The sequence below is a fragment of the Thermobia domestica genome, chromosome 9 (assembly GCF_964235325.1).
Source record: "Thermobia domestica chromosome 9, izTheDome1.hap1.1, whole genome shotgun sequence".
Taxonomy (NCBI): Eukaryota; Metazoa; Arthropoda; class Insecta; order Zygentoma; family Lepismatidae; genus Thermobia; species Thermobia domestica.
In genome coordinates, this window is record NC_137462.1 from 210,237,295 (window position 1) to 210,254,709 (window position 17,415).

Sequence of the window (17,415 nt, forward strand, 5' to 3'; positions counted from 1 at the left end):
GATTTCCAAAGACAGTAGGTTGTTGACGATCGATTATGTGGTGGAAGCGTAACAAAAGTAACAAGGTATTGGCTGTGTCGTAAGGAATAGCGTCAAAGTACTAACAGGCTATATCATACACGACAAAAAAATCAACGGAGAGTGGTCGGAAGAAAACTATTAGTAACAAGACCCGCCAAGCATTTAAGCAGTTTGTCACTCAGAACCATCGTGTGACTGCGGTGCTAGTGACAGAGGGACTCAAGCGCCACCTCGCACACCCAGGTTAACTTTTAGAACATCGGCAATGTGGCTGCACTAAGGACATCTGCTGACTGGAAACGTGTGATACGACTGGATCATTCATCGTTCACCTTCGTATTTAATTTATTTTTAGTGTAGCGGCCACCCAAAGAAGAGTTCATCTGCTATGTCTTCGCCCAACTTTGAAACATCGTGTAATGCTGTGGACCACTATAATCTTGTTTCAATGGTTGCTATGCTCACGCTTATCGCACTATATCCTGCGATTATGTCGTCATTTTAGGGAACCTTGTACATTCTATTACCCAGATGTTGTTTGTGGGCAATGCCGTCATATTTCAGGATAGTATTGCGCCCATTCACACAACTGGAGCTTTTGTAGCGTGGTTTGACGAACATCGGTATGAAATTGAACACCTCCTCTGGGCAGCCAAATTTCCAAATCAAGAGCATATTTGATCATGATCCGTTTAGGAGACACGAATCCAGCACAGATTTCCGCTTCCAATATCTTTCACTGAACTGAATGATCTACTAATGCACGTAGAATGGTGTAATATTCCACTTGCTACCATTCACGATCTGTATGTCCATTTACTTTTGTGAGGACGAAAGATGGCTTAACACCATATTAATTCTAATCAGTTTCACTTTTTATCAGGTGTTTCAATTATCCTGATAATCATCTGTGAGTATATACTGTATACAGTGGCGTATTTAGGGAAGGTAGCTATCGGGCTCAAGCCCCCTCCCCGAAATAAATTTGTTATATGCACAACTTCATTAAAATTTGTTGGCACCCAAAAGGAAAAATATAAGTGCTTATTTGCGTGTTGTGCATAGCCTCCCTCCCGAAACAAAATACTAAATACGCCACTAACTAACTAACTAACTAACTATATATATATATATATATATATATATATATATATATATGCATGAGTAAGCCATTGTTGAAAAAGAGGTGGAAAACCAAATGAAATTAAGAGGCAGTTTGTGAAGCTAGTAGTGGGGGGGGGGGAAGCCCGAGGACAGTATTAAGAAAATACCATCCTGACAGAAGTAGATTCGGAAATGTGGAAGTGGTGGAGAAGATTCTGAACCGAGAGCTGACTGAGCAGACCAGTCCACCGTTTTTAAGCGCAGAGAACCCGGGTTTGATGCTAGTGGGAACTCATATTTGAGTTGAGTTGATTTTAGTTTAGCGTCCCTTTCAGCAGCGAGGCTATATGAGACGTGGACCTACTGATTAACGTGGAATCCGAACCACATGAGCTCCCGCCGGGATGGGAACTCATATGATTTGGATTCTACCTTAAGCTGTAAGTCCATGTCTCATAATAGCCTTGTTACTGAAAGGGACGATAATCTCAAATCAAAATCAAACCAAACCCAAGGTGCCCCATGCGTGCGACAGAGAGATTAATGTTAGGTCAGGACTACAAACTCAATACAGGTTTATACTGCTACTAACTGCATGAGCCGCATACCTGGCCAAAGCCACTTAAGTCTTCAGTTTCGCGACTAGGAACTAGAGCCACCAAGAGCGTTCTAAGAAAGCGAATCATGGAAGGATGTTGTGCTTATGATACTTTCGCAAAGTTATTTCCTTTTGTTTCTCTTCTTCTACCTTTCATTTTTGTCTGATATTTCCTGTCTTTTAAGACTTCGTCTCATGTTGCAGTACAGTCAATTAAATCTGAATTAGAGCTGTAAATCCGAAAACTAGGTTCGTTAGTTCTTTCCCCGATCATTCTCTTGAGATTATATTGAGTTACAGAGCTGCAAAACCTCTACCTGCATTACGATTATTGACAAATCTTTGAATATATTGCAGCAATAAAAGCTATCAACTGACTGAAGTGGGTATTTTTGTAGGTAATTTGCATACCGTAAATATGCTTTTGCACTCTAGTGGGAAATGATTGTTGCATTTCAACATGATTGTTGCATGTTTTAAATACTATTATATTATTCCTATGTCTTCAATTTTTTCGAAACTTAGGTTTCCTTGTTGCGGTAAAAGATATTAACCGATTTTGTTCAAATTCTGCCAATTCACTATGAAAATCAAGTTGCAACTTTTGCGTGTTATTGGGATTCGATTCTTGTACTTTCGATTCTTTTCGATTCCCGCTAGGTGTGTGGTATATTTATTTGGAAAAAAACTTGTTTCCTTGGCGTTTGTAGAGGATCGTAGGACTAATACCCGTTATCGTTATCACCTAGAAGAGAGTATATTTAATCACGTTTTACTTTTTCCTCATGACGATATTATCTTTCAGGACGATTAGGGACGTATTTATTGCACACATTCTGTGTAATAGTGTAGAAGGAACACAGAATGGACTTGGAGCATCTTCCGTGGTCTCCAAGCCTGACGGATCTGAATCTCATTGAGCATCTGTGAGATGCAATGGGATAGCTATGAAGTCTCCATAGATAACTCCGATCTTTGTCTCGGCATTGAAGTTCCCATACTAATATATTATTTACATCATTGCGAACACTGATTACTGGTATACGGAAGGCAAAAGGAAGACCTTACACACTATTGTATATATGGTTATAATTCAGTGATGAATAATTCCGAATTTACAGATTTTGCCTTTCATCTGACATTAAAGAATAACCTCTCGAAATTTGATATGGCTGTTTCTCCGCATTCCGTATATCTATAAAAGTTAACTTAAGATATAAAGTTAAAAAATTGTAAGTGAACAGTACCATTGCTTCCAACGCTAAAATATAATTAGAAGTCTTTCTGTATTCCCGTGATGATGTTAATAGTAAAAGGGTCGTTGGGATACAAGGTAAACAAACATGATGTTTAAAATATTGGTTTGTTTGTAACGGTTCATAAGAATCTCTTTTTTCTCATTTACTTTTGAAGAAATGCACTAAGCAATTTAATTAGAAGAGGAAATTGAACTTTCAATCGAGCAACTAATAACCAAGTACCGTACTTAATACTCCTCTTGCTTTTAGAATAAAACAAAGGGAAATACAAAAGATAGGAAATGCAGGTTTTCACATCTCTTGTGCAGTCTCTCTGCGGTTGTTAGTGGCCACGAGTGCTTTCCGATCGCTGAACCCTGATCATTTGGCCATTATCACACGAGCGTTTGTTTACCTTTCACTAACAAACAGCCCACGTTCTACACAACCAACTACACTTGATTTTTCCAGAAAGGTGAAAACGAAGAATAAAGATAAAAAAAAGAGAAGCCAACCACTAAATGAAACCAATTTTCCACCTAGATGTTTACTTATTTTTCTTTTCCTGACCTTAGTACACTATATAACAAGTATTCGATGTAAGTTACTTTCTAATATAAGATTTGAGGCACTCATTTTTAAATTTTACTTTCCAATTCATTAAAACGCATTAATTAACTAGAAATTTAAGTGCATTCTTTCAGATAATTAATTGTTTTGAAGAAATTTTAAAGTTAGGTGTTAGGATAACCAAATAGTGAAGTGGCTGAGGGAAGATAATACTATAGCCTATTGCGCCTTGATATTTCTGATTGTCTTTTATACTATTATTGATATCTTCTATATTAACATACTACTTGAAAGCTGAACAAAAATCAGAATTTTTAATTAGTAGTTCATGTTATCACCTTAATATTTGTAAATAATATTTAAATTTAGAAGTCATGAGTCATATTAATTTGTGAATTTCGTTGGAGGATACTGGTAGTTAAGATTAAATTTGTAATTCAAATAGAACTTTATTCAATTAGTAAATTAGTAGAAATCTCTATAATTGTACATGCAGTCTACAATGTATGCAGAGATGTGTCTCTACATGGTAAGTATGAAATATTACTGAATTCTAGTGCTTAAATGAGGATTTCTCTGCGAAAACAAAACGTGCGAGAGTGTATGCTCAGGTTATCACTATCGGAAAGTTTTGTAGCGTTTTACTTATAAACCTAGAAAGAATAATGACATATGTTTTGCACCATTACTTAACATAATTGAATTGAACTAATTCTTATAGACATAATGGTAAGCATAATGTACTACACATTTACATAAACTGAACTGGCACGAAAGCTCAGTAGTAGAGCGCTCACTGTTGAGGGAAAGAGCCCTGGTTCGATTCCAGACCATATGAGTATGTGTCTAGGATTTACTGTCCAGTTTCTTCTAACATCATTATTCTTCTAATTATTTTATAATCATTCACTTTCATTAATTATCCGTCTTTTCCAACCTTTGGGACGTAAAACTTTAAGATTTCAATATTTTAAAATTATGTCTATGATATGAAATGTTTATCACATGTGTCAAAGAATTAAGAGTACACTTTTAATAGTATATTTGATAATCAATACACACAAAAGCTAGACACATCTCGATTTATATTAGGTGTTTTGATCTTCCGAGAAAATCATTCACTATCATAAAGTGGCTTCAACCGTACCATTTAAATCGGTTGCGAAATACTTCGTTAACAGTTATAACACGTCGCCTGGCCCTACAGTAAAACTGTTCAGGATAGTAATAACCTTACCTGTAGTTAAATATGTAGAAAAGTTTACAATCAAGATATAAATAAAGATATTTTCAATAAACAGAAACATGAAACAGAGCGATTTAAAGTAGCCTTTACCATCATCTGGGCACAAAGAGTCGAAAGCAGATGATTGAGCTGAATTGTAATAACATTTGCAATCTTTCTTACATATTACTTTTGACAATATTTTTCTAATATTCTTATCTAGAAATCCAGATCTTCACGAACCGACATTAATACTGGATAAAGAAATGATATAGGATTATGACAACACACTTTGTAGACTCATATTTTTAAAAAAAAAAAAATCTTTTCTTTACAAACTTAAAATATATATTAGCTCAATATTATTTATGGAAATTATGTATTTATGCTAAGTGCTTCTCATTTTGAATATTTCTCTTACACATGTAGCAATATACTTACATAAAAACATACATAGAGCTCCGACAGCTGAAATAAGTATCACTGCTAAAATAACTGGTAATATGATCGGAACCAGAGATACTTCATATGGTTCATCTATACCTGGAAGTACAAAGGAAAGAAAATAACATATTAGGATAGCTCAAAGAAAAAGAAAACGGTTTATTATATACAATAACTGCTTATTATACTTTGCAAACTTATCCCTGTGACTTTGTACCCGACGCCGGATCATGTGCATAGAAAGCGCATATTTTAAGCCATCTACCACAAAGAGCTCCTAAGGAATGACAAATGAAAAGAAAATAGCTAATATGTTTAATATTTAAAGAACGTACTGTATACTCATATATTGGAGGAGATTATGATTGATCCAACTCAGGGCCGCATAACCACTCTTAAGCCCTGGGCATATACTTTCGGAACTGCCTCCCTCCCAACATGTAGTTCTTCGGTCGTAAATTAAAACGACAGCATTGGATCTAAGATTCATGCAAAGTCATAGTTAACAAAATGTTATTGTTTAATACATGTTTATTGGACAGAATCACTCGAAAAGGAAAAAGTATAATCTATAATATACAGACGCCCACATAAGAAATTTCTAGCGCAATAAATTAATTTATACTGCAATATATAAGACGGGGGAGTGGGAACTAAATATGACGTTTCTAAGCTGCTTGCTGCCCTTAGCTTCGGCCTACTTATCCCAGGTGTCACTCTGGGTCTGCATAATAATAATAATAATAATAATAATAATAATAATAATAATAATAATAATAATAATAATAAACTTGAACATGACGTAGTGTTTATCCAAATTCTCCACAGCGCAAGTCTTTTGTAAACTGTCAACCAATATGTTATTTAAATCAGGAACACACGAGCAGCACTTACGATAAAACTGAAAATTTGAATTGTTATGGTAGGAAAAAAAAGAATGAGAAGACAGAAGGAAAATATTAGCAAAAGAAAAAAAAACAATACACGAGCTGGGTTTACTGTGGAACAGTACAAAGAAATTTAATCTCACAATCGTTTACTTTCCTTAATCATACGTCTCATTTGACTTAAAGTGCATAATCGAGGGACTTTATGCTAAAATTTAATTTCACTTCATTTCAGGATCAATACCATAACTGTTTCAGTAAGGACGTTATTGAAAGGAAAATAAATTAAAATAAACTTCCTGTATTTTGCCGATAAGAAATACAGTAGAACCCCTCTCGTCCGCTCTCGGCTGGTCCGCCACTCCGGTTGATCCGACTGTGCTCGAGCCGAACTTGTCTCAACTTGTCGGTTACTCACGAGACCCATTGTCGTTTACTGTCGTCGCGGCATTGTTTACTTGCTGTTACCGCTTGTCCGCTTTAGTGATCGTTTCTTTCGTTGTGCGTGTTTTCTGCACTGTATTGTGCAGTTCTTAGGCTTACTATTCGTTAGTTTTACGATAGTATTCTTCTGTGTTCTGTAAATTCGTAGTATTTTCTGAAAATCCGACCCTTTATGCGTTCCGACCATACCTCTAGTCCGAAAGGTGACGGGTTAGAGGGGTTCTATTGTAAATATAACGCTATAGAAGTGTATTGTGACAAAATTTCCTATAAACGAAACAAACACTTAAGTGAGTTTTCACATGCTTACTTGGATATAAAAGGAGCATTTAAAAGGATAAAATGTTTTCTTGTATATGGAAACCTCTCACACGAATATTTTAAGAAATACCTTGTGATAAGTTTTTTCCTAATTGCATCTGTATAAAACCGACGCTGAAAGTATTCTTAACAATATTTTAAACTTGTGTCAGTCAGTAGAATTCAATATCCACTGGCTTACCTGTCTAGCTTAAGTATAGAACTTGCACAATAAGTTACTCTAAGGCATGACTTGCGGCAAACTAAGTAAAATTCAAGCAAAACAAACGCAAAACCAACTTAAGGAAATGTCAATATAACATATGATAAATTTAAGTCAAAGAATTATAAGAAAATTTAAACTATGCCACTTCAATGAATTTAAGTGAAGTTCTGGAGAAGATTATAATTAAATACACAGAAATTATTTGCTGAGCAAAGCCATTATATTTTCATTAAAAATTAAATACGTGTTACAGTTTCACCAACTATCTTTTTGGCTTCATCAGACACTATGAGTTACAATATAACTATACAATCTTACATACATACACCAGCGAAGACATCTTTTTTCTCTAAGACACTGTAACATGTATTTAATTTTTAAAATGGTTTATGAAAATATGAAAATATAATGGTTTTGCTCAGCAAATAATTACTGTGTATTTAATTATATACAAAGCAAAGCTTCTACTTATGGAAAAGATTATAATACTTATAAACACAAACTACTTTTTTGTCTATAATTATCACAATGTAAGCATAGCAAAATGTATGAAATATACGTGTGTCAATTATTTCTGAAAATGATATTTACTCCATGAGAAAGGATATATGCACATCGTTGTATACATATGTACACGTATATTTTGTAAGAATTACAAAAATGTAACAGAAGCCTATTGTGTAACGCTGCAAATCGATTTTACTAGATATTCTATTTGTGATAATGCTGCTTATTTTATTATGACTTGATTTCCAAATCAAGTTACTATTGTTTCACAATGTGAAACTAAGACTTGCAAACTATCCGAATTCTATACTCAAACTTGTAGTAGCGCATTGATAAATACTGGCTGTAATAGGGTAACCGGAGAGTAAGCGTTGAAATCGGATATTACTAATTTGAATCTCTCCCGGTTTGAATGAAGTTGAGGAGATGGAACCTATTCTTGTTACCTGAATCGATTGTGGAAAAACAAATCTCGATATTTCTTATCGTTTTTGCTCTGATAGCTGTCGGTGGATGGACAAAAGACATTCCATAAAACTTCCAACACTTATGCATAGCCTATCACATTTTGGAAGTTTTAAAAAGAGGAACGTGCTATTGAAATATTTACCGTCCCGTGGTGGGACACTCAATCGTAAAAATGTAAAACCTTTTTCAGGCCATTCATCGTGAGTGAGGTTTTCCTGTTTTTTCCCCATTCAGACAAGGCAAATGCCGGGATGGTACCTAACATACAGGTCCCAGCCGCTTCCTTCCTTCCCCAATCATATTCCTTCAATTTACCCGGATAGTGTGATCGCTCGCGGACGTTATCTCTCAACGTGAAGGGCTAACATGGCGAAAGATGCCGAAAGCCCAAAAATCTAATGCTAATCCTCATGAAATACTTACAATGTTGTATTGTGATCAGGTTCTCTTGTTAATAAAACTGTTCAAAAATATTTATTTAAATTTGACGTCAACTGTGAGTACCGAGATTATGTGAGACATGGACCTATAGTTTAAGGTGGAATCCGAACCGCTGTAGTGATTGAATGCTATTTCACAGTGAATCGAACCTGGAACATCGTGCACAAAAAATCTCGCGTATTCCGCAAGTGTTTAGATAACCTTCTTGTAAGTGAAGCCCACGCTTAAAAAACTTACAAATATGTGCTATGATCTTTTCTTTGTAAGTAAAACCCACACTTTTAATAAAGATATTGAGAAAAACATGTTTGTGTGTGTTTTCCATGAACTAAAGTACGCAGTTGAGCTGCTTTCGTCTAATCTTATCACAATGTTCTTTGTTATCATTGAAGAATACAGGAAAAATTACAGAGCCTGGCGTTGTTATAATTAGAAGTAACAATACAAAATACAGGTCAAAATTTTTAAACTTGCTGACTCTTTTTTTAATTAAATTAAGTCGTGTAATGCTGCAGTTATTGCTGAAATATGTATTTATCAAGTATGAGAAACAAGAATTTTAGGAATGATCCAAAAAATGCATCAAAACGTATATCTAAAAAAAAAAAAAAAAAAAAAACGGAAGTGTGTTCTGAATTTTGTTTATAAAAGAAAGTTACAGATAAATGAAGTCATATGTAACTGCGTTGTAATATATTTACTGTTAGATGGAACCTTTGGAAATTTTTTTCTTTTTTCCGTACTAACAAAATTACGAGTAGTATATGTGTCACTATTAAGATAAATATAACAAACAAAAGAGATTAAACAAAATCATTCTATTTTATGTTTCATGGCTACGCCGTGAAGGCTAAAAAGATGGGATGATGAGAATGAATGAAATGATGGAATGAAAAAACGGGAAAACCCCGACAAAACGAGGCACGGTGTTTGTCCTCTATAGAAACCCATTTGGCGCGAGCTGGGATCAAACCAAGAACCTCATGCACCATTGATGAACGCTTCACCACAGATCCTCCGCATCCTCCAAAATGGAAACAATATATACACAGCGTGGCAATTAGTTTAATACTAGCTATATTAATATTTTTCTTATAACATTACATAAATAAATAATCTATTTCAGCGAAATTAAAACTATCACCTGCATCAGACTACCAACGAACGACACATTTTATAGCCATGAAAATTCGTTTTTCTCAATTTTCTCGAACTTTACGCATGTCATTTGATCCTCAAATGTGCCATTTCTTTGAACATGATGAGATCTGCTGATTAATGTAAAAAAATGAAATGAAATCTTTCAGTTTTACGCTCAACAGTTATGCCGGCTAGGCTAAAGGAGACTGTGATGAAGAGAAATGACTGAAATGGCGGAATGAAGAAAGTGAGAGGTAACGGGAGAACTCAGAGAAAACCCACACACACGGTGTTTGTCCACCACAAAGTTCTCTTGGTGCAAGCTGGGATCGAACCAAGGAACTCTGTACCAGAGATGAACGCTCTACCACTGAGCCACCGCGTCCGTTACACACTAATGTATATAATCTTTGGACAATATTTTATTTCGATAGAAATTGAAGTTTAAGAGTTAATGATAATTTTTAGCTTCATTTTAATAACCACGTCATGTACAGAAGCGATGAAATATAATTTTCTATGAAAGCATGAAAGTGAAAAAATTGACTTGTAACCCTGTTAAGAAGGTATATTGGCACGTATAAAATCAAGTTGTTTGCCACGCGAAGTCATGCCTTCAGGCAAACTACTAGCGATCAACGAGATAACAGTCCCTATCACTGCGAAATTAAAATTCCGCTAATTTTACAATAATTATGTGCTATCTTCAAATAGACAAATGATATTCGAAAAGTGGATCAATACCTCCCTAGACGGTTATTTTGCATGAGGTACCGTTATTACGAGTCATCTAGTAGCTTTCCGGTTGCAGTTATTTAGAAACGCGAAAATAAATGCTGATTTTCTAAATGGCTGGAAATCGAAGGCATATAAATGAGTCGTAATAACGGTATCTCAAGCAAAATAATATTGTCTAGGGAGATCTTGTTCCACTTTTCGATTATCTTTTATCTATTTGAAGATATTCCATAATTACTATAAAATTAGTGGTATTTTAATTTCGCAGTGATGAGGCCTCTTAAGGGCCAGCACGTAGAAAGAAAGAAAGAAAGAAAGAAAGAAAGAAAGAAAGAAAGAAAGAAAGAAAGAAAAAGATATGCTTATTCAGTATGCAAAACCAATACTGTTTTGAATATCCATTTTCTAATTTCCATTGAAGAATAAAGGGAAACGTTAATTCCCATATATAAGAAGAAAGAAAGAAAAACATATTTCATATATCACACAGATAACAAAATAAAATAACATATTTATCTACGCCTTGGCGTTGAGTGCTTCAAAATTGTTCAGAATGATATTTCCTATTTCCCATAGAAAAATACAGGAATAATGAGAATTGTTAATTCCCATAGAAAAAGAAAGGAAAATATATTTATTAAACAAAAAAGAACGAAATAAAATATATTCAGTTTGTCTTGGCAATACCAGATGCTTAGAACGCAAATGTTTGTTTTTTCTTTTACCTACTGCTCATGAACATTTCATATCTTCAAACTAATATTACTCTTGAACAAAATACTCTTCAGTAAATATAATAATCTTAATATAAAACTTTAAACCTAATAGCGTGTCCGCGCACCATGATTATCTATCACCGCATTGATTCGACGAGGCATGGAATCAATTAGTGATTAACATAAATCAGGTCTTCTACGGATGCTTTCCCAGACTTCCCGAACATGGTTCTTCAGAGCTTCAACAGTTTTCTCCCGTCTCGGTTCCCAATTCTGCACCATTAATGCCCATATATTTTTGATGGGGTTAAGGTCCGGAGATTTAGAAGGCCAATCGAGAAAAGAAATGTCAGGATGTGTCTGGAACCTGTTTAGTTATTCTCGAAGTATGGGCATTGCTGTTATCTTGGACGCAATTAATGATAGGTATTTCGTCTTCCGGATATACAGCCCTGACGGTTGGTAACATATGTCGTTCTAATATGTCCACATATTCTCGCGAATCCATAGGCGATATGTCTACCAATTCTCCAACTCCTACTGCTGATATCCAACCCCAGAAAGCAAGGCTAATTCTTCCACTTCTCACCCTCTTTAGGATATGTTCTGGTGAATAACGAGTGCAATTGGGGCGCCACAGAGACAATCTTCCATATTGGGCGAAGGAGAACACTTTCTCGTCTGTCCAAATCACCGTAACCAAGAACTCTTTCGTAACTGGTAGATACTGCAACGAAAACGACATTCTTCAGGTACGGTGTTCTACAGTCAATTCTTCTTTAACGGCAGGAATTCTGTGATGGATTCCCGCTTCATGAAATCGTTTCCTTACGGTAACTGCTGATATGTTCAAATTCAGGTCTTGTCCAAGAGTGGATGCAGGCTGAAAGGGATTTTTCCGACTAGACGAGTGCATTATCTTCCTCTGCTGTTTTTCTACTTCTTCCTGATTTCGGGTGGTTCTGTAGCCCTTCTCTTCTGAGGCATTGTAAATGTGAAATGTTGCAAAATAATATTTATCGTTTACTGTGTGGGCAGCATATATTCAACTACAAAATCTTTCTTATCCCTGTTTTTCTTTTTCTTTTATTTATTTTTTTTACTACTTCCATCTAGACTTAATCTCACTTATAAGGAATTTGTGGTCCAAACTCCCCTTCACAAACAGAAATAATGAAACCTGTAGAATTAAACGCTTGAAACAGTACTGCTGAAAATTTCACAAGCAGCAATTAGGCAATAGACAATTAGAATATTTAACCCATATACAATTACGATAATAGAGATGCTGCAACTATGATCTTTTAATGACCGGGGGAACTCTCTCGTAACTATATACTGAGCGTACTCATCTTCGGCACGGGAGACCTGGGATCCATTTCTGGTAGAAGCTTATGTGGTTCGGATTTCACGTTAAGATGTAGGTCCACGTCTTAAATAATCTCTGCGCTGAACAAGAGACTAAACTCCAAATCAACCCACTAACCAACCAATTGAAGTCGGACTTGGAAGCGCCTAAATGTGTCTCGAAACTCCGATGATCCACTGGAATTTGAATACTTAATTTGACCACCTAATTTGGTATTCATTTTAAAAGTGACTTAATGATTTTTTCAAGCATCCTCTATATTGTAAAACTTTGTGTATTTTGTCTCATATATAAGGAAGAGGTAGAGCTGTTAATAAAAAGAGCGTCCGGAATCGACTCCCACTATCAGTATTTTTATTATAAAAAGTTCCTCTATAAAAGTATTTTTACAAAAATACTATACAAATTGATTTCTCTAGAATCAGGGTGAGTATAGGTGGTCTTTGACCGTAAGGTCGCAGACAGGATCTCCAACAGAGCTCCGTAGCAGGCTAAGAGAAGTGGAATTAAGGAACCAATGCTCCGTAGCAAGCAGAGGCGGGTTAAGTGGCCAACAGAGCCCCGTAGCAGACTAAGCGGCTGAGGTTAGGATTCCCAGACAGAGCTCCGTAGCAGGCTAAGCCAGGAGATAGAATAGGCGTAGTCCCGTAGCAGACTAGAGGCCTGGGGTTAGGTTAATCCAAGAGTTCCGTAGCAGACTAAAGGAGGGTCACCAGAAAACTGGTACTGAGCTGGATTCTTCTGTCCAATTTATAGCGTCCCTTGGGTGGCGGTGGCGCTGCTGCTTCAATTTCGTCTTCTGCTCCGTGGGAGAGGCTAAAATGTTGTCTGCAGGTGATTGCAGGTCCCCCTGGTGGAAGTTCCTCTTGATGAAGCACGTGGTGGTGTTTATAAACACTTGATGCGTGGATTTGTTTGTAAACAACTTCACATGGGATATTACAATATATTTGAATAATCATGAAAAATATTAAAATAAACGTTACTTCTATATTACTGTTGGATATGTTTAAACGGAACTTTATAACGTTAAATTCTTTTCTTACTAGGTTTAAATTCCATACTTTTATCTGTTCTCCCTTTTCTTTTTCTTCTTCTTTCCCCTTTTATCTCTCCGTATCCCTTCTATACCTCTGTCTAGCAGAGATCCTTTGGTTTCAATTTTCCATTGTGCGTGTGTTTAGGTTTCTCCCTCGATCCCTTTGTTTCGTCTCGGTTTTATTCTTTCACTTTATCGATACTTATACATGTATATTTTGAAATTATAATTGCGCTCATGTTGTTTCTGATTTTAGTATAAGAGAAAGGAATGAAAGAGAGAGAGGGAGTCTCTTTACCAGACTTGATTATGTGATAAGAAGATGTATATTGGGTGGCCTAGCTGGACGTCGTTAGCTGTCGCAATTTTTTTGATGCGGAGTGTACAGGATTAATTTTAAGTTTACAAATGTTTTACTTTTCCAAAAACTACCCCTTGATTTTGTACTGACATCTTTAATTTTGTTTAGCTCAACGGTATCATTCGACTGGTATATGTTTCGTCTTTGGACAATTTTTCCACATTAAAAACTAATGTAGAATTTCTGAATCAATATGCAGATGGTCATCAAAATAATATAAACACTTGAGATGTCTGGAATAACAATGCTCAGGCGGTGATCAGATCGTCAGGTTGCTGAAGGTGTATTGGGATATGGTTCATACTACATGAGGAACACTAGAACGACAATGTACAGTGAATTCAGCCGACAATGGTAATATAAAATGTACGACCCCTCTGATTTGCAAAGAGGACAAGTTATTGGTCCTCTATTATTTAGTGCGAGTACGGCGAAAATAACAGATGTATTGGCTGTGTTGCGATGAACAGTATGAGGAACAGCCTACAAAAGTCACAGCAAAAACACATCGGCGAAGAGAAATAGTGATCGGTAGAGAACCTTCACTGACAACAGTGCCGAGCATTAAATATAGAACTCAAAACTTTCGTGTAACTGCAATGCAAATGACTGGGAAACTCTAGCAGCATGTCCCACAGCCTGTCGGTAATCACAGTCCGCTGCAAGATACAGAATACGGATATGTGGAGTCGGCTGGAAAGAGCGGAATCGCAGATAAGGAACCACAACACCAACAGTATGATGGACATGTAACATGACAGATGATAACTTGAAACGTGTTTTTCAGATTAGTCATCGTTCATCTTATCTCAAACCTAAGATATGTTTATGTGTGGTGGGCACAGAAAGAACAGTACGATCCGCAGTGCCTCCGTCCAACTGTGAAATATATCGGTGGCTCTGATATCCTGTGACCTACAATAAACTGGTTTTCAGTGAGTGCTGTGCTGACAGCGCTCGTGTCATTGTTCATGATATGTCGCAATTTTAGGGTACGTCATGTGCATCCTATAATCCAATGCTCTTTTCGGGTAATTATGCCATAAATCAGGATGATACTGCGAACATTAACACGGCTGGAGCTCTTGTAGCGTGGTTTGTCGAACATTAATCTCTTTAAAAGTTTGGTCTCTGTACATTTCTGTGACACTCGATGTTATCTGTAAAACTTGTGCGGCAGCTTACTTCTTAGCTAATTCAAAATATCTTTCACATTTGAAATCGCTAAACAAGTATGAATTATTACAATATGAAGTTAATTATTATAGCAATGAATATAAAGAAAGCGGTTTTAAAATTCTTCTTGTAATAGTTTTTCAACATCTACCTTACATCCTGCCATCACACTACCACTGTCATAACAATGGCAAATTATTTCTTCTTTTCGAAATCCTACTTTGGAAAGAGCTTCAAAGATATTTTCCAGTATGCCTTTAGGTGATAATTGAAAAAGATTCAATACATGTTCATGCACCTTTTCTTCTTTTACAAATCTCACATCCACTAACAAATTTTCTACACGAGAGGGGGATGTATTCATATGCTTTCAAGCAAAGAAATCTGTGATTCAGTTTCATCATACTCTTCTTATTTTCTCCAGTACCATCTCTGTCAACACATCAACTATATTTCGTTCCGAACTCCACTTGACGTATTGAGTGTTTTGAGGAATATTTCAGTTTCAGATCTTTTCTATTGTGTACTTGAACAGTAGTGTAAAAAGTAAATTAGAACTTAATTCATAAGGATTTAATTCTTGCAGATCTTATCAAATCCTTTCTCCTGCTCCAATGTTGAATTCCAATTACAAAATCCTATCACATTAAAAGTACGATCCTGCAGATTGTTTCTTAAAAACTTTACAATGATATCAGAATGCTTGTCCCTTAAAACGGAATATTCTAACCAAATCCTTGTGCGATTTCATTGACTTAGGAAACTACAAATGTTGTTTTGAGGTATTCAAGTAAAGTAGATAAGCAGGTTTTTGTCACCAAGACCCATCGCTTGTGCAATGCAATTCGAGGATGTAATTTTTGTACTTGACAACTTGCTCTCAATATTATCTACTGAATCTTAAACGCCAGATATTTCGTTGTGAATATCTTTGGTGCTTGTGGATAATTGGTTTGAACATTTGGTTCAATTTTTACTATTGAAAAAGATGTCTACAAGAAACACGACCACTTTAAACTCACTATATTTCCTTTTCTCGTAACGATACTCACACTTAAGTTAACTGATAAAATATATCTTGAGACTAAACATTGGCATAATATATATATCTTGAGAATTTGAAAGAATTATTCTTCAGGTAATGTTAATTTATTCCAAATTAAGAATTTTCTACACTAATTCACTAGTCTATTGTGAATAATATTTCTTGATTCAAATATATGTTTTATTTTTATTTTTATATACCCATACGTTTGAATCCAAAGTTTAAATTGTTTACGCCATTGCTAATCAAGCACCTTTATGCAGGATCAAATATGGAGATCGATTTAAAAATAAAAACAAGAAAAATTGTCACTAGTCTAAGCATAAATATAAGTATGGTTTTGTGAGCGGTTCTAAAACACTGTATTTTGTTTATTATATGATCACTCTCAACAAAAATGTTTTACATGTTCAGTGTAACCTACAGAGATTAGGAAGGACAGTTGAACAAAATACACTATGATTTACTTCAGAATTTAAACTGTTTTGATGCAGTGCCGTGCCGCGTGGAAAGGGTGAACGGGACGACGGCCTCGGGTTCCGAAGTAAGTGGGCGCAAAATTAGGAAGGAAAAAAGAAAAGATATATATAAAATGGAAGGAAAAACTAATAAAAAGAGCTCAAAAGCAGGGTTTATTTTTAAAAATTTTCTTATGTTTCGCGCCAACAATGGTGGCGCTTCGCGGCTGGTCTGTTGACCTCACTCATATGTACGGGGCCGCCGTCGTATACTTTCGCCCCGGGCGCTGATTTTCCGCGGCACGGCACTGTTTTGATGTAACAAATATATCATAGAATTTATTCTAAAAGCTTTTGCCAGCCAAAACATGCCTAGTGTAATATATCAATGAATAATGTAAGATTAGGTTATACTTAGGTTTTGGTCCTTTTATGTCCTCACTTCCCAAAATACTTCCAACCTTTGCCTTATTTGAGCCCCGAAATGACTAAAAGTAGCACCGGGCGATGAGTGATATTTCTAAACTAATAACCTAATATAAAACATATCAAAATATTTGTGTTTATTTTTCACTTGGGAGTACGACACTAAATTTTGGAAGGCCAGCCCCCGTGTACCCTCCCTCTTCGTAGCTACGGGTCTGTCCTACACATGTTGTATTGTAATGTAAGTTAAGTGATATAAAACTACTATTTTCGGTACACCAAAAATTGCTGCCCCCCTAAAAATGTCTTTGCTCCCCGCTTGCCATCCGAAAAAATTAAAAATTGGCGTCGTCAGTGAGTGGCAATCTGATTCTCCTTACTCCAAGAGATAGAAGCCGACTGGGAAAGTGTTTGCAACATTCTTCAGGAATAAGGATGGAGTCGTACTCATATACTAACTGCTCAAGGGCCAGA

The 17,415-nt window shown here is 35.8% G+C and overlaps 1 protein-coding gene across 1 annotated transcript in view; it reads right to left on the bottom strand.

Moving 5' to 3' along the window:
• The window catches only part of Alk (Anaplastic lymphoma kinase), a 1,262,077-nt gene that overhangs the window by 167,260 nt on the left and 1,077,402 nt on the right, over positions 1-17,415 (bottom strand). Inside the window, exon 18 of the mRNA XM_081725826.1 lies at positions 5,198-5,299. Within this exon, the coding sequence (XP_081581952.1) occupies positions 5,198-5,299 (102 nt within the window). The remainder of the gene's footprint in view (positions 1-5,197; positions 5,300-17,415) is intronic.